The following is a 25,981-nucleotide window of genomic DNA, read 5'->3' as shown; positions in this document are numbered from 1 at the left end:
AATAAATAAGATGAGTGAGTTAAAAAAAATATGTATATTTCATCCATTTTGAATTCAGGCTGTAACACAACAAAATGTGGAATAAGTGAAAGGGGGTATGAATACATTGTGAAGACACTGTAGTTTTCATCCACAGACGAAAGACATAAGAAATCATCTATAACATATCTTCTATATCATATTCACTTCCTGGTCTGGAGAGGCCGGAGGAGTTAAGATACCTGGGTGTCAACAGGTTTTGAGCTCAGCAGTCTGAACTAGGATCAGATTATAGTGAATTAAGACCTGATTCTAGATCAGCACTCTGCTTTGTGAATACTTGAGGTCAGCAGTCTGAACTAGGATCAGATTATAGTGAATTAAGACCTGATTCTAGATCAGCACTCTGCTTTGTGAATACTTGAGGTCAGCAGTCTGAACTAGGATCAGATTATAGTGAATTAAGACCTGATTCTAGATCAGCACTCTGCTTTGTGAATACTTGAGGTCAGCAGTCTGAACTAGGATCAGATTATAGTGAATTAAGACCTGATTCTAGATCAGCACTCTGCTTTGTGAATACTTGAGGTCAGCAGTCTGAACTAGGATCAGATTATAGTGAATTTAGACCTGATTCTAGATCAGCACTCTGCTTTGTGAGTCCATAATGACATCACAATAGTCCATAATGACATCACAATAGCCCATAATGACATCACAATAGTCCATAATGACATCACAATAGCCCATAATGACATCACAATAGCCCATAATATGCTTTGTGAATACTTGAGGTCAGGAGATGATCTGTAGGATGTTAACTCTGTTCTTTCTCTGTCTCTGTGTGTCTCTGTGGACGCGGGGGGGGGGCAACTAGGCCGGCGGGGAAGAGGTTAGACTGTGTTTGTGCACGCTGACCGTAATGTGACCGCTGTGCTGGCCTGACCGCATGGCACCCTGACTGTGGGGGGGGGGGGTTCTTCATCAAGCTCTCCTAGTGCACGGCTATAGAGCAGAAACACACAGACCCTGTCGCTCTCACACACACACACTTTCACATGTATAGCACACACACACACACACACACACACACACACACACACACACACACACACACACACACACACACACACACACACACACACACACACACACACACACACACACACACACACACACACACACACACACACACACACACACACACACACATTACAGCACTCATTAAGCCCTCCCTTACTGTTCAACACCAATGACACCCCTCAAGTCTATAGCCAGCACATTCTGCAGCAGAGACTGAAACATGGACATTCGAGTAAGGTCTCCCTAGGGAGGCTTTACTGTGAAATGAGTGTGTGTCTTAATGAAGCTGATGTGTGTGAGGACGGGGGGAGGGGGGGGGCTTGATGCTCTCTGCCGTGGATCGAAGGGTTTGGGTTTCATGACACTCAGCACTGACTACAGTACGTCAACTACTGCTGCAGTCCAGTCCCGTGAGCTGACCTCGGGTTGAGGGATTGGATGAGTTTCCCTTCGGATGGTTCCTGATTGGGGAATGAGTGTTGTTGCTCACTCTACTTTGTTGATGTTTGTTTGTTTTGTTGATGTTTGTTTTTGTTTATAGCCCTGTTATATACCTTATAAACCTAAAGTAGAGCCCTGTTATATACCTCTATAAACCTAAAGTAGAGCCCTGTTATATACCTCTATAAACCTAAATAAGTCGCTCTGGATAAGAGCGTCTGCTAAATGACTTAAATGTAAATGTAAATGTAAAGTAGAGCCCTGTTATATACCTTATAAACCTAAAGTAGAGCCCTGTTATATACCTTATAAACCTAAAGTAGAGCCCTGTTATATACCTCTATAAACCTAAAGTAGAGCCCTGTTATATACCTCTATAAACCTAAAGTAGAGCCCTGTTATATACCTTATAAACCTAAAGTAGAGCCCTGTTATATACCTCTATAAACCTAAAGTAGAGCCCTGTTATATACCTCTATAAACCTAAAGTAGAGCCCTGTTATATACCTTATAAACCTAAAGTAGAGCCCTGATATATACCTCTATAAACCTAAGCCCTGTTATATACCTTATAAACCTAAAGTAGAGCCCTGTTATATACCTCTATAAACCTAAAGTAGAGCCCTGTTATATACCTCTATAAACCTAAAGTAGAGCCCTGTTATATAAACCTTATAAACCTAAAACCTAGAGCCCTGTTATATACCTTATAAACCTAAAGTAGAGCCCTGTTATATAAACCTCTGTTATATAAACCTAAAGTAGAGCCCTGTTATATACCTTATAAACCTAAAGTAGAGCCCTGTTATATACCTTATAAACCTAAAGTAGAGCCCTGTTATATACCTTATAAACCTAAAGTAGAGCCCTGTTATATACCTTATAAACCTAAAGTAGAGCCCTGTTATATACCTCATAAACCTAAAGTAGAGCCCTGTTATATACCTCTATAAACCTAAAGTAGAGCCCTGTTATATACCTCTATAAACCTAAAGTAGAGCCCTGTTATATACCTCTATAAACCTAAAGTAGAGCCCTGTTATATACCTTATAAACCTAAAGTAGAGCCCTGTTATATACCTTATAAACCTAAAGTAGAGCCCTGTTATATACCTCTATAAACCTAAAGTAGAGCCCTGTTATATACCTCTATAAACCTAAAGTAGAGCCCTGTTATATAAACCTAGAGCCCTATAAACCTAAAGTAGAGCCCTGTTATATACCTTATAAACCTAAAGTAGAGCCCTGTTATATACCTTATAAACCTAAAGTAGAGCCCTGTTATATACCTCTATTTTAATCTTAACAATGTTTTTTCCTGGTACTACTTCAGAGTTTCGTAACCAGAAAGTTGTCTTAGTAATGTACAAATAAAATAAGAATAAATATATGGCATTATGAATGTACCGTTTTATGGCATTATATAGGTTAAGTATTTTTTGTAGCCGACCAGTAAGGGATATTTAAGGCCTGCTATCCCGTTTCCTGGTGTGAGCTAACCTCCTCTCCTCAGCTGTCACATGGTCATTACTGAAGGAGTCTCTGTTATCTGGTCAGAGGTCAGAAATCACGGGTAATGGAGCTGACCCCAAACACTGCTGCTATACCTGGTGTGGAGTGGTGGGCTGGGCCTAGCAGAACCTTACTGCACTACTAACACAGGACTGCATTGACTAGATAGAGGAGCTCTCCCTTGACTAGATAGAGCAGCTCTCCATTGATTAGGTAGAGCAGCTCTCCATTGACTAGGTAGAGCAGCTCTCCATTGACTAGGTAGAGCAGCTCTCCATTGATTAGGTAGAGCAGCTCTCCATTGACTAGGTAGAGCAGCTCTCCATTGACTAGGTAGAGCAGCTCTCCCTTGACTATATAGAGCAGCTCTCCATTGATTAGGTAGAGCAGCTCTCCATTGATTAGGTAGACCAGCTCTCCATTGACTAGGTAGAGCAGCTCTCCCTTAAATAGATAGAGGAGCTCTCCCTTGACTAGGTAGACAAGCTCTCCCAATGACTAGGTAGAGGAGCTCTCCCTTGACTAGATAGAGCAGCTCTCCATTGACTAGGTAGAGCAGCTCTCCATTGACTAAATAGAGCAGCTCTCCATTGACTAGGTAGAGCAGCTCTCCATTGACTAGGTAGAGCAGCTCTCCATTGACTAGGTAGAGCAGCTCTCCATTGACTAGGTAGAGCAGCTCTCCAGAGGACAGACGCATAATAGTTAGCACTAACAGCTTCTTACATGCACAAGCTGCACTGTGGTGAGAACATAAATGATATGTTTTAGTATTGCTTAGGATTGCAAAATTCCCAGGTTTTCCCAAAATTCTGTTTGGAAGATTCCCAAAATAAGAAGAGAATTAACAGGAAGTTCAGAATCATGCAAGCTGGAATTTTGCAACCCTGCTGTACTGCTGTATTTGTAGATTTAGTGTTTGACGTTAATGATTGCTTTTCTCTTTTTTTTCCTTTCCAGCATGTTGCTGTTTTGTTTCTTCCCTTAGCCTTGTTCAGTCCAATCACATTTCCCGAATTCCCCGCCCCCTTTTTAAAATGTTTGTAACTTCAACCACTCATTAATAAAGCATAGAGCAGCAATGTAGTTAGCTTTCATTTTTGTGAAGCAATGTATTTCCCTTTAGGGCACCTACCTACATCAGACAGAAATGGGGATATGGGGCTGCCTTGTCTAGTACCTTCCTACAGTAAACATGGGCATAGAGAGCAGCCTTGGCTCGTACCTAAATAAATCAGAAATGGGAATATTGATGTACCTTGTCTAGTACCTACATCAGACTTAGAGACATAGAGGGGTGGGCAGAGATGGTATTGGCTGACCCAACTCTCTCCTCCTATAGGCTAGAGATGGTATGGTCTCACCCAACTCTCTCCTCCTATAGGCTAGAGATGGTACGGTCTGACCACACTCTCTCCTCCTATAGGCTGGAGGTTCTGATGTGGAGCGTACCAAGAAGAAGCGAAGGGGGGACCGCTATTCGGTGCAGACATCTCTGATCGTAGCGGCGCTGAAGAAGATGCTTCCTATTGGCCTCAACATGTGTTCCCCTGCTGACCAGGAACTGATTAACCTGGCCAAGATACGCTACAGCCTGGTAGTGGAACACACTCACTCACTCACACACTCACTCACACACTCACTCACACACTCACTCACACACTCACTCACACAGAAAAACACAAACAAACACATACTCAGAGATGACACGTTTTTTTGCTTTTAACTTTGATGCCGAATGACTGTCCCCTAACAGAAAGACACAGATGAGGAGGTGAGAGAGTTTCTACAGAACAACATGCATCTACAGGGCAAGGTGAGTAGCACACCTCCACCTAGAGCTTTTGTGCCAAACAATACATTACCTGTATAGGTACAGCACCCTTCAAAAGTTTGGACACACCTGCTCATCCAAGTTAAAAATATAAAAAAATTGTGTTTTTTTACATTGTAGAATAATAGTCAAGATATCAAAACAATTAAATAACACATATGGAATCATGTAGTAACCAAAAAAGTGTTAAACAAATCGAAATATATTTTATATTTGAGATTTTCAAAGTAGCCACCCTGTGCCTTGATGGCAGCTTTGCACACTCTTGGAATGCTTTTCCTACAGTCATGAAGGAGTTCCCACATATGCTGAGCACTTGTTGGATGCTTTTCCTTCACTCTGCAGTCCAACTCATCCCAAACCATCTCAACTGGGTTGAGGTCGGGTGATTGTGGAGGCCAGGTCATCTGATGCAGCACTCCATCACTCTCCTTGGTCAAATAGCCCTTACACAGCCTGGAAGTGTGTTGGGTCATTGTCCTGTTGAAAAACAAATGATAGTCCCAGTAAGCGCAAACCAGATGGGATCGCGTATCGCTGCTGATTGCTGTGGTAGCCATGCTGGTTAAGTGTGCCTTGAATTCAAAATAAATCACAGACAGTGTCACCAGCAAAGCACCCCCACACCATTACATCACCCCCACACCATCACACCTCCTCCTCCATGCTTCTCGGTGGGAACCACACATGCGGAGATAATCTGTTTCCCTACTCTGCATCTCACAAAGACACGGCGGTTGGAACCAAAAATCTTCAGTTTGGACTCATCAGACAAAAGGACAGATTTCCACCGGTCTAATGTCCATTGCTCGTGTTTCTTGTCCCAAGCAAGTCTCTTCTTCTTATTGGTGTCCTTAGTAGTGGAGTCTTTGCAGCAATTCGACCATGAAGGCCTGATTCACACAGTCGCCTCTGAACAGTTGATGTTGAGATGTGTCTGTTACTTGAACTCTGAAGCATTTATTTGGACTGCAATCTGAGGCTGGTAACTCTAATGAACCTATCCTCTGCAGCAGAGGTAACTCTGGGTCGGTCTTCCTTTCCTGTGGTGGTCCTCATGAGAGACAGTTTCATCATAGCACTTGATGGTTTTTGCAACTTTCACTTGCAGTTTTTCCGCGTTGACTGACCTCCATGTCTTGCAGTAATGATGGACTGTTGTTTCTCTTTGCTTATTTGAGCTGTTCTTGCCATAGTATGGACTTGGTATTTTACCAAGTGGGACTATCTTCTGTATACCACCCCTACCTTGTCACAACACAACTGATTGGCTCAAACGGATTAAGAAGGAAAGAAATTCCACAAATTAACATTTAAACAAGGCACACCTGTTAATTGAAATGCATTCCAGGTGACTACCTCGTAAAGCTGGTTGAGAGAATGCCAAGAGGGTGCAAAGCTGTCATCAGGGTGGCAACTTTGAAGAATCTCAAATATAAAATATATTTTGATTTGGTCAACACTTTTTTGGGGTTACTACGTGATTCCATATGTGTTATTTCATAGTTTTGATGTCTTCACTATTATTCTACAATGTAGAAAATAGCAAAACATAAAGAAAAAGGTTTCACTGGTACTTACAGTAACACATACTTATTTTCCACCATAATTTGCAAATAAATTCATTAAAAAATCCTACAATGTGATTTTCTGGATTTTTCTTTCCTAATTTTGTCTGTCATAGTTGAAGTGTACCTATGATGAAAATTACAGGCCATTCTCATCTCTTTAAGTGGGAGAACTTGCACAATTGGTGGCCGACTAAATACTTTTTTGCCCCACTGTATATATATACGGGATTAGTATTTCAGTGTTGTTGGTGTTCTATACTGTGTGTGCTGTGCTGTGCATGTTGTTTCCATGTGGTGTCCATGTGGTGTCCATGTGGTGTCCATGTGGTGTCCATGTGGTGTCCATGTGGTTCCATGTGGTTTCCATGTGCTGTGCATGTTGTTTCCATGTGGTGTCCATGTGGTGTCCATGTTGTGTCCATGTGGTGTCCATGTGGTGTCCATGTGGTGTCCATGTGGTGTCCATGTGGTGTCCATGTGGTTTCCATGTGCTGTGCATGTGGTGTCCATGTGCTGTGCATGTTGTTTCCATGTGGTGTCCATGTGGTGTCCATGTGGTGTCCATGTGCTGTGCATGTGGTGTCCATGTGGTGTCCATGTGGTGTCCATGTGGTGTCCATGTGCCATGTGGTGTCCATGTGGTGTCCATGTGGTGTCCATGTGGTGTCCATGTGGTGTCCATGTGCTGTGCATGTGGTGTCCATGTGGTGTGTTTGTTGACTCTTTGGCTGTGTGTAGGTGGAGGACCCGTCAATGCGCTGGCAGATGGCGCTCTATAAGGAGACGTCAGGGAAGGCTGAGGATGCTGAGGACCCCGAGAAGGTGGTCAAGAGAGTCCAGGAGGTGTCCGCTGTCCTCTACCACATAGAGGTGGTGAGTACTGTATTCACTCTACCACATAGATGTGGTGAGTACTGTATTCACTCTACCACATAGAGGTGGTGAGTACTGTATTCACTCTACCACATAGAGGTGGTGAGTACTGTATTCACTCTACCACATAGAGGTGGTGAGTACTGTATTCACTCTACCACAGAGGTGGTGAGTACTGTATTCATTCTACCACATAGAGGTGGTGAGTACTGTATTCACTCTACCACATAGAGGTGGTGAGTACTGTATTCACTCTACCACAAAGAGGTGGTGAGTACTGTATTCACTCTACCACATAGAGGTGGTGAGTACTGTATTCACTCTACCACATAGAGGTGGTGAGTACTGTATTCACTCTACCACAGAGGTGGTGAGTACTGTATTCACTCTACCACATAGAGGTGGTGAGTACTGTATTCACTCTACCACAAAGAGGTGGTGAGTACTGTATTCACTCTACCACAGAGGTGGTGAGTACTGTATTCACTCTACCACAGAGGTGGTGAGTACTGTATTCACTCTACCACAGAGGTGGTGAGTACTGTATTCACTCTGCCACATAGAGGTGGTGAGTACTGTATTCACTCTGCCACATAGAGGTGGTGAGTACTGTATTCACTCTACTACATTTAGGTGGTGAGTACTGTATTCACTCTACCACGTAGAGGTGGTGAGTACTGTATTCACTCTACCACGTAGAGGTGGTGAGTACTGTATTCACTCTACCACGTAGAGGTGGTGAGTACTGTATTCACTCTACCACATAGAGGTGGTGAGTACTGTATTCAGTCTACCACGTAGAGGTGGTGAGTACTGTATTCACTCTACCACGTAGAGGTGGTGAGTTCTGTATTCACTCTACCACAGAGGTGGTGAGTACTGTATTCACTCTACCACAGAGGTGGTGAGTACTGTATTCACTCTACCACATAGAGGTGGTGAGTACTGTTTTCACCTTTCACATAGAGATGGTGAGTACTGTATTCACTCTACCACATAGAGGTGGTGAGTACTGTATTCACTCTACCACATAGAGGTGGTGAGTACTGTATTCACTCTACCACATAGAGGTGGTGAGTACTGTATTCACTCTACCACATAGAGGTGGTGAGTACTGTATTCACTCTACCACATAGAGGTGGTCAGTACTGTATTCACTCTGCCACATAGAGGTGGTGAGTACTGTATTCACTCTGCCACATAGAGGTGGTGAGTACTGTATTCACTCTACTACATTTAGGTGGTGAGTACTGTATTCACTCTACCACGTAGAGGTGGTGAGTACTGTATTCACTCTACCACGTAGAGGTGGTGAGTACTGTATTCACTCTACCACGTAGAGGTGGTGAGTTCTGTATTCACTCTACCACAGAGGTGGTGAGTACTGTATTCACTCTACCACATAGAGGTGGTGAGTACTGTATTCAGTCTACCACGTAGAGGTGGTGAGTACTGTATTCACTCTACCACGTAGAGGTGGTGAGTTCTGTATTCACTCTACCACAGAGGTGGTGAGTTCTGTATTCACTCTACCACAGAGGTGGTGAGTACTGTATTCACTCTACCACATAGAGGTGGTGAGTACTGTATTCACCTTTCACACCAGATGTTCTCACGACCATCTGTCCAGGGAAACTCTTGACCCTTGTGATAAATCTCTTTATCTCTCCCCAGACGGAGCACCCGTACAAGTCTAAGAAGATGGTTTGGCACAAGCTGCTTTCTAAACAACGGCGCAAAGCTGTTGTGGCCTGCTTCAGGATGTCACCCCTCTACAACATCCCCAGGTAATCACAATCAAACTCTTCACTACTGCATATCTATGTAGTAATAGGCTGCTTCACTACTGCATATCTGTGTAGTAATAGGCTGCTTCACTACTGCATATCTGTGTAGTAATAGGCTGCTTCACTACTGCATATCTGTGTAGTAATAGGCTGCTTCACTACTGCATATCTGTGTAATAATAGGCTAGTTATTTCTCTGTATGTTCTATTTTTCTGGGATAGATCCGCATTGACATTTGCCGAAAGAGCTATCGGATAACATTTCATGCGTAATTTCTAATCACGTAAAAAAAAGTATATGTATAACAGCCCTGATTGGAGGACTTGGAGGAGGAAAAATATAATAAAACATTTTTTTTGTCGTATGAAGGCAAGGCACATGTAATGTACAGATTAAACACATATATATACGGTGCATTCAGAAAGTATTCAGACCCCTTGACTTTTCCCCACATTTTGTTACGTTACAGCCTTATTCTAAAATGGAATAAATTAATGTGTTTCCTCATCAATATACACACAGAACCCCATCATGACATCACGATACCCCATAATGACATCACAATACCCCATAATGACATCACAATACCCCATAATGACATCACAATACCCCATAATGACATCATAATACCCCATAATGACAAAGTGAAAACAGTTTTTTAGAATTTGTTGTTAAAAGCACCTTAGGCAGCGATTACAGCCTCGAGTCTTCTTTGGTATGACGCTACAAGCTTGGCGCACCTGTATTTGGGGAGTTTCTCCCATTCTTCTCTGCAGATCCTCTCAAGCTCTGTCAGGTTGAATTGGGAGCGTCGCTGCACAGCTATTTTTAAGTCTTTCCAGAGATGTTCGATCGTTGTCAAGTCCGGGCTCTGACTGAGCCACTCAAGGACCTTCAGAGACTTGTCCCGAAGCCACTCCTGCGTTTTCTTGGCTGTGTGCTTAGGGTCGTTGTCCTGTTGGAAGGTGAACCGTCGCCCCAGTCTGAGGGCCTAAGCGCACTTGAGCAGGTTTTGATATATATTGAGCAGGTTTTGATATATATTATTGATCAAGGATCTCTCTGTACTTTTCTCTGTTGATCTTTCCCTCTATCCTGACTAGTCTCCCAGTCCCTGCCACTGAACAACATCCCCACAACATGATGCTGCCACCACCATGCTTCACCATAGAGATGGTGCCAGGTTTCCTCCTAATGTGACACTTGGCATTCAGGCCAAATAGTTCAATCTTGGTTTCATCAGACCAGAGAGTCTTATTTCTCATGGTCTGAGAGTATTTATGTACCTCTTGGCAAACTCCAAGCGGGCTGTCCTGTGCCTTTTACTGAGGTGTGATTTCCGTCTGGCCACTCTACAATAAAGGCCTGATTGGTGGAGCGCTGCAGAGATGGTTGTCCTTCTGGAATGTTCTCTCTCCATAAAGGAACTCTGGAGCTCTGTCAGAGTGATCATAGAGTTCTTGGTTACCTCCCTGACCAAGGCCCCTCTTCCCAAATGCTCAGTTTGCCCGGGAAGAGACTTGGCAGTTCCAAACTTCTTCCATTTAATAATGATGGAGGCCACTGTGTTCTCGGGGACCTTCGATGCTGCAGACACATTTTTAGTACCTTTCCTCAGGCCTGTGCCTCGACACAATCCTCTCTTGGAACTCTATGGACAAGTCCTTCGACCTCATAGTTTTGGTTTTTGCTCTGACATGCACTGTCAATTGTGGGACCTTATATAGACAGGTGTGTGCCTTTCCAAATAATGTCCAATCAATTGAATTTACCACAGGTGGACTCCAATCAATTTGTAGAAACATCTCAAGGATGATCAATGGAAACAGGATGCACCTGAACTCAATTTCTAGTCTCATAGCAAAGGGTCTGAATACTTATATAAATAAGGCATTTCTGTTTTTATTTTTAATACATTTTAAAACATTTCTAAAAACCTGTTTTCATGTTGTCATTATGGAGTATTGTGTGCACTACCCAAATATTGTAAAGCGCCCTTTACTTGTTATACCAGCCGACCAATCAGCTTGCTGCCGGCTCTTAACAATGTTATTTATTTCTCTGTGAACAAATGAACAACATGCTTTCAGCTTATAGAGAACGGCACTTAACATGTCACTGACACAAATGACTGATGATTGGCTGAAAGAAATTGATAATAAGAAGATGGAGGGAGTTGAACTGTTAAGACTTTAGTGTGGCCTTTGATACACTACATGATCAAAAGTATGTGGACATGCTCTTCGAACATTTAATTCCAAAATCCGGGGCATTATTATGGAGTTGCCCCCCCCCCTTTGCTGCTATAACAGCCTCCACTCTTCTGGGAAGGCTTTCCACTAGATGTTGGAACATTGCTGCTATAACAGCCTCCACTCTTCTGGGAAGGCTTTCCACTAGATGTTGGAACATTGCTGCTATAACAGCCTCCACTCTTCTAGGAAGGCTTTCCACTAGATGTTGGGACATTGCTGCTATAACAGCCTCCACTCTTCTGGGAAGGCTTTCCACTAGATGTTGGAACATTGCTGCAGAGACGTGCTTCCATTCAGCCACAAGAGCATTAGTGAGGTCGGGCACTGATGTTGGGTGATAAGACCTGGCTCGCAGTCGGCGTTCCAATTCACCCCAAAGGTGTTCGATTGGGTTTAGGTCAAGGCTCTGCTGGCCTGCCAAGTTCTGCCACATCGATCTTGACAAACCATTTCTGTAGGGACTTTGCTTTGTGCACAGGGGCATTGTCATGCTGAAACAGTAAAGGGCCTTCCCCAAACTGTTTACACAAAATTGGAAGCACAGAATCATCTAGAATGTCATCGCATTAAGAACTAAGGGGCCCGAACCATGAAAAACAGCCCCAGACCATTCATCCTCCTCCAAACTTTACAGTTGGCACTATGCATTGGGGCAGGTAGCGTTCTCCTTGCATCTGCCAAACCCAGACTAGACGGTCGGACTGCCAGATGGTGAAGTGTCCAGAGAAAGCGTTTCCACTGCTCCAGAAACCAATGGTAGCGAGCTTTACAACACTGCAGCCGATGCTTGGCATTGCGCATGGTGATCTTAGGCTTGCGAGCGGCTGCTCAGCCATGGAAACGCGTTTCATAAAACAGATATTGTGCTGACGTTGCCTCCAGAGGAAGTTTGGAACTTGTTAGTTGTTGCAGCTTAGGACAGACGATTTTTTGCGCGTTACAGTGTGCTTCAGCACTCGGCTACATCAGGTCAGAGTCCAGGAGGAACAGAGTGTCAGGCAGGCTCAGAGTCAGGGCAGGCTGTATGGTCAGGCAGGCGGGGTCAGAGTCAGGGCAGGCTGAATGGTCAGGCAGGCGGGCTCAGAGTCAGGGCAGGCTGAATGGTCAGGCAGGCAGGCTCAGAGTCAGGGCAGGCTGAATGGTCAGGCAGGCAGGCTCAGAGTCAGGGCAGGCAGTATGGTCAGGCAGGCAGGCTCAGAGTCAGGGCAGGCTGAATGGTCAGGCAGGCAGGGTCAGAGTCAGGGCAGGCAGAATGGTCAGGCAGGCGGGCTCAGAGTCAGGGCAGGCTGAATGGTCAGGCAGGCGGGGTCAGAGTCAGGGCAGGCTGTATGGTCAGGCAGGCAGGCTCAGAGTCAGGGCAGGCTGAATGGTCAGGCAGGCGGGCTCAGAGTCAGGGCAGGCAGTATGGTCAGGCAGGCAGGCTCAGAGTCAGGCCAGGCAGTATGGTCAGGCAGGCAGGCTCGAGGTCAGGGCAGGCCGTATGGTCAGGCAGGCAGGCTCAGAGTCAGGGCAGACAGTGTGGTCAGGCAGGCAGACTCAGAGTCAGGGCAGGCAGTATGGTCAGGCAGGCAGGCTCAGAGTCAGGGCAGGCAGTATGGTCAGGCAGGCAGGCAGGCTCAGAGTCAGGGCAGGCAGTATGGTCAGGCAGGCAGGCTCAGAGTCAGGGCAGGCTGAATGGTCAGGCAGGCGGGCTCAGAGTCAGGGCAGGCTGAATGGTCAGGCAGGCGGGCTCAGAGTCAGGGCAGACAGTATGGTCAGGCAGGCGGGCTCAGAGTCAGGGCAGGCTGAATGGTCAGGCAGGCGGGCTCAGAGTCAGGGCAGGCTGAATGGTCAGGCAGGCGGGCTCAGAGTCAGGGCAGGCTGAATGGTCAGGCAGGCGGGCTCAGAGTCAGGGCAGACAGTATGGTCAGGCAGGCGGGCTCAGAGTCAGGGCAGGCTGAATGGTCAGGCAGACGGGCTCAGAGTCAGGGCAGGCTGAATGGTCAGGCAGGCGGGCTCAGAGTCAGGGCAGACAGTGTGGTCAGGCAGGCAGACTCAGAGTCAGGGCAGGCAGTATGGTCAGGCAGGCAGGCTCAGAGTCAGGGCAGGCAGTATGGTCAGGCAGGCAGGCAGGCTCAGAGTCAGGGCAGGCAGTATGGTCAGGCAGGCAGGCTCAGAGTCAGGGCAGGCTGAATGGTCAGGCAGGCGGGCTCAGAGTCAGGGCAGGCTGAATGGTCAGGCAGGCGGGCTCAGAGTCAGGGCAGACAGTATGGTCAGGCAGGCGGGCTCAGAGTCAGGGCAGGCTGAATGGTCAGGCAGGCGGGCTCAGAGTCAGGGCAGGCTGAATGGTCAGGCAGGCGGGCTCAGAGTCAGGGCAGGCTGAATGGTCAGGCAGGCGGGCTCAGAGTCAGGGCAGACAGTATGGTCAGGCAGGCGGGCTCAGAGTCAGGGCAGGCTGAATGGTCAGGCAGACGGGCTCAGAGTCAGGGCAGGCTGAATGGTCAGGCAGGCGGGCTCAGAGTCAGGGCAGGCTGAATGGTCAGGCAGGCGGGCTCAGAGTCAGGGCAGGCAAAATGGTCAGGCAGGCTCAGAGTCAGGGCAGGCAGTATGGTCAGGCAGGCGGGCTCATAGTCAGGGCAGGCTGAATGGTCAGGCAGGCGGGCTCAGAGTCAGGGCAGGCTGAATGGTCAGGCAGGCGGGCTCAGAGTCAGGGCAGACAAGGGTCAAAAACGAGAGGACTAGAAAAACGGAGATAAGGAAAAAGCAGGAGCACGTAAAAAACACGCTGGTTGACTTGACAAGACGACCTGGCAACAGACAAACAGAGAACACAGGAATAAATACACCGGGGACTAATGGGGAAAACAGGTGACAGCTGGAGATGGGTAGAGACAATCACAAAGACAGGTGAAACAGGGCGTGAAAGAACTGACTTGTTGGAATCCTTGAAAGTCACTGCGATCTTCAGTACGGGCCATTCTACTGCCAATGTTTGTCTAAGGAGATTGCATGGCTGTGTGCTCGATTTTATACACCTGTCAGCAACAACGGGTGTGGCTGAAACAGCCGAATCCGCTCATTTGAAGGGGTGTCCACATACTTTCGTATATATATATACATAGTGTATCATTATTTTTTTGTCGACGCTTGGTATGCGGTGTAACTTCCTTCTTCGGCACTTCCTGTCCAACAGGCACCGGGGGTCCAACATGTTCCTGAATGGGTACAAGAGGAATTGGCTGCAGACTGAAGGATACCAGTTTGAAGACCGTATGATCGATGACTTGTCTGTAAGGGCTTTTATATAGATAGTGTTTTCTACTATGTACTGTATTATCGCCATCGGCTGTGTAGTTTTAACTCCGTAGGATAGATAGTGTTTTCTACTATATACTGTATTATCGCCATGAGCCTTTAGCAACTGTCTGGAAGGATTTTTGTGTTTCTGTGTGTGTGTGTGTGTGTGTGTGTGTGTGTGTGTGTGTGTGTGTGTGTGTGTGTGTGTGTGTGTGTGTGTGTGTGTGTGTGTGTGTGTGTGTGTGTGTGTGTGTGTGTGTGTGTGTGTGTGTGTGTGTGTGTGTGTGCGTATATGTGTGTGTTTCTGTGTGTGTGCGTGTGTGTTTCTGTGTGTGTGTGCATGTGCGTTTCTGTGTGTGTGTTTCTGTGTGTGTGTGTGTGTGTGTGTGTATGTGTGTTTCTGTGTGTGTGTTTCTGTGTGTATGTGTGTTTCTGTGTGTGTGTGTGTGCGCGTGTGTATGTGTGCGTGTGTGTTTGTGTGTGTGCGCGTGTGTATGTGTGTTTCTGTGTGTGTGTGTGTGCGCGTGTGTATGTGTGTTTCTGTGTGTGTGTGTGTGCTTGTGTGCGTGTGCGTGTGCGTGTGCGTGTGCGTGTGTGTGTGTGTAGAAAGCCATGGAGGAGGAGGAGCTGGGAGAAGAGGGAGAGGAAGAGGCAGAAACTAAACCTGACCCTCTGCATCAGCTCATCCTACACTTCAGCCGGACCGCTCTCACGGAGAAGAGGTGAGGCCCCCCCTCCCTCCCTCCCTCCCTCCCTCCCTCCCTCCCTCCCTCCCTCCTAATCTCATCCCCTTCTCTCAACCTGTCACTACAAACGGAGACAAGGGAGAGAAGGAGGAGCATATCTGTTGTTGATTAAAACCATCCCAATGACTTCTGTATGTAAAACAGTCAAACCTTGACGTGTCTAAACATTGTCCTGTTTTCTCTGTTGTTGCAGCAAACTGGAAGTAGACTACTTATACATGGCTTATGCTGACATTATGGCCAAGGTAACGTGCTGGTCCCTTACTAGAACATGATCTCATTATGGCCAAGGTAACGTGCTGGTCCCTAGTAGAACATGATCTCATTATGGCCAAGGTAACGTGCTGGTCCCCTAGTAGAACATGATCTCATTATGGCCAAGGTAACGTGCTGGTCCCCTAGTAGAACATGATCTCATTATGGCCAAGGTAACGTGCTGGTCCCCTAGTAGAACTTGATCTCATTATGGCCAAGGTAACGTGCTGGTCCCCTAGAAGAACATGATCTCATTATGGCCAAGGTAACGTGCTGGTCCCTTACTAGAACATGATCTCATTATGGCCAAGGTAACGTGCTGGTCCCCTAGTAGACCATGATCTCATTATGGCCAAGGTAACATGCTGGTCCCCTAGTAGAACATGATCTCATTATGGCCAAGGTAACGTGCTGGTCCCTTACTAGAACATGATCTCATTATGGCCAAGGTAACGTGCTGGTCCCCTAGTAGAACATGATCTCATTATGGCCAAGGTAACGTGCTGGTCCCCTAGTAGAACATGATCTCATTATGGCCAAGGTAACGTGCTGGTCCCTTACTAGAACATGATCTCATTATGGCCAAGGTAACGTGCTGGTCCCCTAGTAGAACATGATCTCATTATGGCCAAGGTAACGTGCTGGTCCCTTACTAGAACATGATCTCATTATGGCCAAGGTAACGTGCTGGTCCCCTAGTAGACCATGATCTCATTATGGCCAAGGTAACGTGCTGGTCCCCTAGTAGACCATGATCTCATTATGGCCAAGGTAACGTGCTGGTCCCCTAGTAGAACATGATCTCATTATGGCCAAGGTAACGTGCTGGTCCCCTAGTAGAACATGATCTCATTATGGCCAAGGTAACGTGCTGGTCCCCTAGTAGAACATGATCTCATTATGGCCAAGGTAACGTGCTGGTCCCTTACTAGATTTGAACATGATATCAAGCTGTGTTAGACTGCTGCTAACTCTCCACCTTCTCTCCTACTTATATTTCTCTCTTGTTCACTCTTTCCTTCTCTCTCTCCCCCTCTCTCTTCTCCCCCTCTAAAACTTCTCCCCTCTCCCCCCCCACTTCTCCCCTCTCCCTTCTCCCCCTCTCTCCCCCTCACTTCTCCCCCTCTCACTTCTCCCCCTCTGACTTCTCCCCCTCTCACTTCTCCCCGATCCCTTCTCCCCCTCTCACCTCTCCCTTATCCCCCTCTCCCTTCTCACTTCTCCCCCTCACTTCTCCCCCTCTCCTCTCTCACCTCTCACTTCTCCCCGATCCCTTCTCCCCCTCTCACCTCTCCCTTATCCCCCCTCTCCCTTCTCACTTCTCCCCCTCACTTCTCCCCCTCTCCCCCTCACTTCTCCCCCTCTCACCCCCTCACTTCTCCCTTCTCCCCTCTCACTTCTCCCCTCTCACTTCTCCCGATCCCTTCTCCCCCTCTCCCCTCTCCCTTATCCCCCTCACTTCTCCCCCTGGCCCCCCTCACTTCTCCCCCTCTCCCTCCTCCCCCTCACCCTTATCCCCCTCTCCTTCTCCCCCTCCCCCCTCACTTCTCCCCCTCTCCCTCCTCCCCCTCACCCTTATCCCCCTCTCCCTTATCCCCCTCCCTTCTCACTTCTCCCCCTCACTTCTCCCCCTCTCACTTCTCCCCCTCTCACCTCTCACTTCTCCCCCTCTCACTTCTCCCCCTCTCCCTCTTTCTCTCTCTCCCCTTCTCTCTCCAGAGTTGCCACATCGGTGAGGAGGAGGAAGGGGAAGAGGAGGAGGCCTTTGAAGTGACCCAGACTGAGATGGTATGATGGGATGCAGAGGGGGGGGGGGGCAGCAGAGCCGGTTAAACAACTCCCCCGGTGTCAAACACAGTCTTCTCTTCCAGTCTCTCTGTCCGTTCCATCTCTCGATATATATCCCTCTATTCCTCACACAATTACGAGACCTGTTTATCTAAAGCCTACTTTGGTGGACTGATTTGTGCATTCCTTGACTGCTGTGTGTGTGTGTGTCTCTCTCTCTGTTTTGGAATATAATAATACTCTGTGTTTCTTCAGTGCACGAAGATGGTGGAATGAAAGACAACCAAACAGGAACATAGACAAAATAAAACTATTTGTTCTGTAAGAAGGATAATAACTACTATCACTAATAAACTCTATGTCTTAATGGAAGTGTGTGTGTGTGTGTGTGTGTGTGTGTGTGTGTGTGTGTGTGTGTGTGTGTGTGTGTGTGTGTGTGTGTGTGTGTGTGTGTGTGTGTGTGTGTGTGTGTGTGTGTGTGTGTGTGTGTGTGTGTGTGTGTGTGTCCATGCGTGCTGTGTGAGAGAGCCGAGAGAGAATGCGGGAGACAGACCTGGTCGACAGAGTTACAACCTCTCTCCTGTCTGTCTGTCTCTCAGGAGAAGGAGATGGAGAAGCAGAGGCTCCTGTATCAGCAGTCACGTCTCCACAACAGAGGAGCTGCAGAGATGGTGCTGCAGATGATCAGTGCCTGCAGAGGTACAGGGCTCAGACCCAGATACACACCCTAACCCAGAACAGACCCAGAACAGACCCACTTACCCAGACCAGACCCACTTACCCAGACCAGACCCAGAACAGACCCAGACACACACCCTAACCCAGAACATAACCACTTACCCAGACCAGACCCAGAATACATCCACTTCCCCAGAACAGACCCAGAACAGACACACTTACCCAGACCAGACCCAGAACAGACCCACTTACCCAGGTCAGACCCAGAATAGACCCACTTACACAGACCAGACCCAGACCAGACCCAGAACAGACCCAGTTACCCAGACCAGACCCAGAACAGACCCAGTTACCCAGACCAGACCCAGAACAGACCCAGTTACCCAGACCAGAACCAGTTACCCAGACCAGACCCACTTACCCAGAACAGACCCACTTACCCAGACCAGACCCAGAACAGACCCAGTTACCCAGACCAGAACCAGAACAGACCCACTTACCCAGAACAGACCCAGAACAGACCCAGAACAGACCCACTTACCCAGACCAGAACCAGAACAGACCCAGTTACCCAGAACAGACCCACTTACCCAGAACAGACCCAGAACAGACCCAGACCAGACCGACTAACCCAGAACAGACCCAGACCAGACCCAGACCAGACCGAGTAACCCAGAACAGACCCAGACCAGACCGACTAACCCAGAACAGACCCAGACCAGACCGACTAACCCAGAACAGACCCAGACCAGACCCAGAACAGACCGACTAACCCAGACCAGACCCAGAGCAGACCGACTAACCCAGACCAGACCCAGAACAGACCCAGACCAGACCCAGACCAGACCCAGAACAGACCCAGACCAGACCCAGACCAGACCCAGAACAGACCCAGACCAGACCGACTAACCCAGAACAGACCCAGAGTTGTATCAACAGTCCCAGACTTGTATCAGCACCTGTTTGTAAAGATGATGAGGATACTAACAGTACTTTGGGCCTGTGGAGGACTGTTGGCAGTGTGTACACTACATTAGAGGGCTGTTGGCAGTGTGTACACTACATTAGATGGCTGTTGGCAGTGTGTACACTACATTAGAGGACTGTTGGCAGTATGTACACTACATTAGAGGGCTGTTGGCAGTATGTACACTACATTAGAGGACTGTTGGCAGTGTGTACACTACATTAGAGGACTGTTGGCAGTATGTACAGTACATTAGAGGGCTGTTGGCAGTATGTACACTACATTAGAGGACTGTTGGCAGTGTGTACACTACATTAGAGGGCTGTTGGCAGTATGTACACTACATTAGAGGACTGTTGGCTGTGTGTACACTACATTAGAGGGCTGTTGGCAGTATGCACACTACATTAGAGGGCTGTTGGCAGTATGTACACTACATTAGAGGGCTGCTGGCAGTATGTACACTACATTAGAGGGCTGTTGGCAGTATGTACACTACATTATAGGGCTGTTGGCAGTATGTACACTACATTAGAGGGCTGTTGGCTGTGTGTACACTACATTAGAGGGCTGTTGGCTGTGTGTACACTACATTATAGGGCTGTTGGCAGTATGTACACTACATTAGAGGACTGTTGGCTGTGTGTACACTACATTAGAGGGCTGTTGGCAGTATGCACACTACATTAGATGGCTGTTGGCAGTGTGTACACTACATTAGATGGCTGTTGGCAGTATGTACACTACATTAGAGGGCTGTTGGCAGTATGTACACTACATTAGAGGGCTGTTGGCAGTATGTACACTACATTAGAGGACTGTTGGCAGTATGTACACTACATTAGATGGCTGTTGGCAGTGTGTACACTACATTAGATGGCTGTTGGCAGTATGTACACTACATTAGAGGGCTGTTGGCAGTATGTACACTACATTAGAGGGCTGTTGGCAGTGTGTACACTACATTAGAGGACTGTTGGCAGTGTGTACACTACATTAGAGGGCTGTTGGCAGTGTGTACACTACATTAGAGGGCTGTTGGCAGTGTGTACACTACATTAGAGGACTGTTGGCAGTATGTACACTACATTAGAGGGCTGTTGGCAGTGTGTACACTACATTAGAGGGCTGTTGGCAGTGTGTACACTACATTAGAGGGCTGTTGGCAGTGTGTACACTACATTAGAGGGCTGTTGGCAGTATGTACACTACATTAGAGGGCTGTTGGCAGTATGTACACTACATTAGAGGACTGTTGGCAGTGTGCACACTACATTGGAGGGCTGTTGGCTGTGTGCACACTACATTATAGGACTGTTGGCAGTATGTACACTACATTAGAGGGCTGTTGGCAGTGTGTACACTACATTAGAGGGCTGTTGGCAGTATGTACACTACATTAGAGGGCTGTTGGCAGTATGTACACTACATTAGATGGCTGTTGGCAGTATGTACACTACATTAGAGGACTGTTGGCAGTGTGCACACTACATTAGAGGGCTGTTGGCAGTGTGTACACTACATTAGAGGGCTGTTGGCAGTATGTACACTACATTAGAGGGCTGTTGGCAGTATGTACACTACATTAGAGGGCTGTTGGCAGTATGCACACTACATTAGAGGGCTGTTGGCAGTATGTACACTACATTAGAGGGCTGTTGGCAGTATGTACACTACATTAGAGGGCTGTTGGCAGTATGTACACTACATTAGAGGACTGTTGGCTGTGTGTACACTACATTAGAGGGCTGTTGGCAGTGTGCACACTACATTAGAGGGCTGTTGGCAGTGTGTACACTACATTAGAGGGCTGTTGGCAGTGTGTACACTACATTAGAGGGCTGTTGGCTGTGTGTACACTACATTAGAGGGCTGTTGGCAGTATGTACACTACATTAGAGGGCTGTTGGCAGTATGCACACTACATTAGAGGGCTGTTGGCAGTATGCACACTACATTAGAGGGCTGTTGGCAGTGTGCACACTACATTAGAGGGCTGTTGGCAGTATGTACACTACATTAGAGGGCTGTTGGCAGTATGTACACTACATTAGAGGGCTGTTGGCAGTATGCACACTACATTAGAGGCTGTTGGTGTGTACACTACATTAGAGGGCTGTTGGCAGTATGTACACTACATTAGAGGGCTGTTGGCAGTGTGTACACTACATTAGAGGGCTGTTGGCAGTATGTACACTACATTAGAGGGCTGTTGGCAGTGTGTACACTACATTAGAGGGCTGTTGGCAGTGTACACTACATTAGAGGGCTGTTGGCAGTGTGTACACTACATTAGAGGGCTGTTGGCAGTATGTACACTACATTAGAGGGCTGTTGGCAGTATGTACACTACATTAGAGGGCTGTTGGCAGTATGTACACTACATTAGAGGGCTGTTGGCAGTGTGTACACTACATTAGAGGGCTGTTGGCAGTGTGTACACTACATTAGAGGGCTGTTGGCAGTGTGTACACTACATTAGAGGGCTGTTGGCTGTGTGTACACTACATTAGAGGGCTGTGTGTACACTACATTAGAGGGCTGTTGGCAGTGTGTACACTACATTAGAGGGCTGTTGGCAGTGTGTACACTACATTAGAGGGCTGTTGGCAGTGTGTACACTACATTAGAGGGCTGTTGGCAGTATGTACACTACATTAGAGGGCTGTTGGCAGTATGCACACACTAGGGCATTATGCACACTACATTATAGGGCTGTTGGCAGTATGTACACTACATTAGAGGGCTGTTGGCAGTATGTACACTACATTAGAGGACTGTTGGCAGTATGTACACTACATTAGAGGCTGTTGGCAGTGTGTACACTACATTAGAGGGCTGTTGGCAGTGTGCACACTACATTAGAGGGCTGTTGGCAGGGCTGTGGCAGTGTGTACACTACATTAGAGGGCTGTTGGCAGTGTGTACACTACATTAGAGGGCTGTTGGCAGTATGCACACTACATTAGAGGGCTGTTGGCAGTATGCACACTACATTAGAGGGCTGTTGGCAGTATGTACACTACATTAGAGGGCTGTTGGCAGTATGCACACTACATTAGAGGGCTGTTGGCAGTATGTACACTACATTAGAGGGCTGTTGGCAGTATGTACACTACATTAGAGGGCTGTTGGCAGTGTGTACACTACATTAGAGGGCTGTTGGCAGTGTGTACACTACATTAGAGGGCTGTTGGCAGTATGTACACTACATTAGAGGGCTGTTGGCAGTATGTACACTACATTAGAGGGCTGTTGGCAGTATGTACACTACATTAGAGGGCTGTTGGCAGTATGTACACTACATTAGAGGGCTGTTGGCAGTGTGTACACTACATTAGAGGGCTGTTGGCAGTATGTACACTACATTAGAGGGCTGTTGGCAGTATGTACACTACATTAGAGGGCTGTTGGCAGTGTGTACACTACATTAGAGGGCTGTTGGCAGTATGTACAGGGCTGTTGGCAGTATGTACACTACATTAGAGGGCTGTTGGCAGTATGTACACTACATTAGAGGGCTGTTGGCAGTGTGTACACTACATTAGAGGGCTGTTGGCAGTGTGTACACTACATTAGAGGGCTGTTGGCAGTGTGTACACTACATTAGAGGGCTGTTGGCAGTGTGCACACTACATTAGAGGGCTGTTGGCAGTGTGTACACTACATTAGAGGGCTGTTGGCAGTGTGTACACTACATTGAGGGCTGTTGGCAGTGTACACTACATTAGAGGGCTGGCTGGGTACACTACATTAGATCTGGCAGTGTACACTACATTAGAGGGCTGTTGGCAGTATGTACACTACATTAGAGGGCTACCTGCAGTGTGTCACACTACATTGGGCTACCTGGCAGTGTACACTACATTAGAGGGCTACCTGGCAGTATGTACACTACATTTACCTGTTGGTGCACACTACCTGGTTTACCTGGTTTACCTGGTCTACCTGGCAGTATTACCTACATTACCTGGTCTACCTGGTTTACCTGGTTTACCTGTCTACCTGGTTTACCTACATTACCTGGTCTACCTGGTTTACCTGGTTTAGGGCTGTTGGCAGTCTACCTACATTACCTTCTACCTGGTACACTACCTGGTCTACTACTGGTTTACCTGGTCTACCTGGTTTTACCTACATTACCTGGTTGTACCTGATCTACCTGTCTCAGGTGACCTGGTTTACCTCCACCCTGAAGCTGGGGATCTCAATCCTCAACACAGGCAACTGTGACGTACAACAGGTGAGTTCTGTCTGATTGTCATCTACCTGGTCTACCTGGTCTACCTGGTTTACCTGGTTTACCTGGTTTACCTGGTTTACCTGGTCTACCTGATCTACCTGGTCTACCTGGTTTACCTGATCTACCTGGTTTACCTGGTTTACCTGGTCTACCTGGTCTACCTGGTCTACCTGATCTACCTGGTCTACCTGGTTTACCTGGTTTACCTGGTTTACCTGATCTACCTGGTTTACCTGGTCTACCTGGTCTACCTGGTTTACCTGGTTTACCTGATCTACCTGGTTTACCTGGTTTACCTGGTTTACCTGATCTACCTGGTCTACCTGGTTTACCTGGTTTACCTGGTTTACCTGATCTACCTGGTTTACCTGGTTTACCTGGTCTACCTGGTTTACCTGGTTTACCTGGTCTACCTGGTTTACCTGGTTTACCTGGTCTACCTGGTTTACCTGGTCTACCTGGTCTACCTGGTTTACCTGGTTTACCTGGTTTACCTGGTCTACCTGGTTTACCTGGTCTACCTGGTTTACCTGGTCTACCTGGTTTACCTGATCTACCTGGTCTACCTGGTCTACCTGGTTTACCTGGTTTACCTGGTCTACCTGGGATTTACCTGGTCTACCTGGTCTACCTGATTTACCTGGTCTACCTGGTTTACCTGGTTTACCTGGTCTACCTGGTTTACCTGGACATTCGAAAGCAAAAGAGGTTTAAAACTTCTCTAGGATAGGGGGACAGTCGCGTCCCACCTGGGGAAATGCAGAGCGGCAAATTCAAATCAAATGATATAAAAATCAAACATCCATTAAATCACACATGATACTAAATTAAAGCTACACTCGTTGTGAATCCAGCCAACATGTCAGATTTTAAAAAGGCTTTTCGGCCAAAGCATAAGATGCTGTTATCTGATGATAGCACCAGCAGTAAACAAAGAGAGTAGCATATGTCAACCCTGCAGGCGCGACACAAAACGCAGAAATAAAATATAAAACATGCCTTACCTTTGATGAGCTTTGATGAGCTTCTCCAATATGTCCCATAAACATCACAAATGGTAAGTTTTGTTCGATTAATTCCGTCCATATATATCCAAAATGTTCATTTATTTGGCGCGTTTGATCCAGAAAAAAACAGCTTCCAATTTGCGCAACGTCACTACAAAATATTTCAAAAGTGACCTGTAAACTTTGCCAAAACATTTCAAACGACTTTTGTAATACAACTTGAGGTATTTTTAAACGTTAATAATCGATCAAATTGAAAACGGGTCGATCTGTTTTCAATACAGGACAAGAGGAAACTAACGCTACTTTTCTAGTCTTGCCCAACAGTGTTAGTTTTTCAAGATGGCTGTACTTCTTCATTTCACAAAAGAATAACCTCAGCCATTTTCTAAAGACTGGTGACATCCAGTGGAAGTGGTAGGAACTGCAAACAAGTGCCTCGGAAATATCGTTCCCCAATGAAAACTCATTGAATAGACAGTGACCTCAAACAAACAAAAAAATCTGAATGGTTAGTCCTCAGGGTTTTGCCTGCTACATAAGTTATGATATACTCACATACACGATTCAAACAGTTTTAGAAACTTCAGAGTGTTTTCTATACAAATGTACTAATAATATGCATATCTTATATTATTGGCATGAGTAAGCAAGAAGTTGAAATTGGGCACGCTATTTATCCAAAAGTGAAAATGCTGTCCCCTATCCCAAAGAGGGTACTCAGGTTGACTACCCCTGCTGTACAACTCATCCCAAATAGACCAGAGGTTCTAACTAAAATGACCTCTGTTGTACTAGACCAGGGGTACTAACTAAAACTACCTCTGTTGTACAGGGGTACTAACTAAAACTACCTCTGTTGTACAGGGGTACTAACTAAAACTACCTCTGTTGTACTAGACCAGGGGTACTAACTAAAACTACCTCTGTTGTACTAGACCAGGGGTACTAACTAAAACTACCTCTGTTGTACTAGACCAGGGGTACTAACTAAAACTACATCTGTTGTACTAGACCAGGGGTACTAACTAAAACTACCTCTGTTGTACTAGACCAGGGGTACTAACTAAAACTACATCTGTTGTACAGGGGTACTAACTAAAACTACCTCTGTTGTACTAGACCAGGGTACTAACTAAAACTACCTCTGTTGTACTAGACCAGGGTACTAACTAAAACTACCTCTGTTGTACTAGACCAGGGGTACTAACTAAAACTACATCTGTTGTACTAGACCAGGGGTACTAACTAAAACTACCTCTGTTGTACTAGACCAGGGGTACTAACTAAAACTACCTCTGTTGTACTAGACCAGGGGTACTAACTAAAACTACATCTGTTGTACTAAAACTACATCTGTTGTACAGGGGTACTAACTAAAACTACCTCTGTTGTACTAGACCAGGGTACTAACTAAAGCTACCTCTGTTGTACTAGACCAGGGTACTAACTAAAACTCCCTCTGTTGTACTAGACCAGGTGTACTAACTAAAACTACCTCTGTTGTACTAGACCAGGGGTACTAACTAAAACGACCTCTGTTGTACTAGACCAGGGGTACTAACTAAAACGACCTCTGTTGTACTAGACCAGGGGTACTAACTAAAACTACCTCTGTTGTACAGGGGTACTAACTAAAACTACCTCTGTTGTACTAGACCAGGGGTACTAACTAAAACTACCTC

General features: G+C 46.6%; 1 protein-coding gene across 1 annotated transcript in view; it reads left to right on the top strand.

The window, feature by feature from the left end:
• Positions 1-25,981, top strand: part of ryr1b (ryanodine receptor 1b (skeletal)) — a 229,908-nt gene that overhangs the window by 146,905 nt on the left and 57,022 nt on the right. Inside the window, exons 70-80 of the mRNA XM_046316567.1 lie at positions 857-871; positions 4,442-4,612; positions 4,772-4,831; positions 7,159-7,293; positions 8,968-9,080; positions 14,509-14,605; positions 15,219-15,334; positions 15,552-15,603; positions 17,333-17,401; positions 18,001-18,119; positions 23,232-23,289. Of these exons, the coding sequence (XP_046172523.1) occupies positions 857-871; positions 4,442-4,612; positions 4,772-4,831; positions 7,159-7,293; positions 8,968-9,080; positions 14,509-14,605; positions 15,219-15,334; positions 15,552-15,603; positions 17,333-17,401; positions 18,001-18,119; positions 23,232-23,289 (1,005 nt within the window). The remainder of the gene's footprint in view (positions 1-856; positions 872-4,441; positions 4,613-4,771; positions 4,832-7,158; positions 7,294-8,967; positions 9,081-14,508; positions 14,606-15,218; positions 15,335-15,551; positions 15,604-17,332; positions 17,402-18,000; positions 18,120-23,231; positions 23,290-25,981) is intronic.

This window comes from Oncorhynchus gorbuscha, linkage group LG19 (assembly GCF_021184085.1).
Source record: "Oncorhynchus gorbuscha isolate QuinsamMale2020 ecotype Even-year linkage group LG19, OgorEven_v1.0, whole genome shotgun sequence".
In the NCBI taxonomy this organism is placed as follows: domain Eukaryota; kingdom Metazoa; phylum Chordata; class Actinopteri; order Salmoniformes; family Salmonidae; genus Oncorhynchus; species Oncorhynchus gorbuscha.
This window is presented reverse-complemented; position numbering and strand designations above follow the sequence as displayed.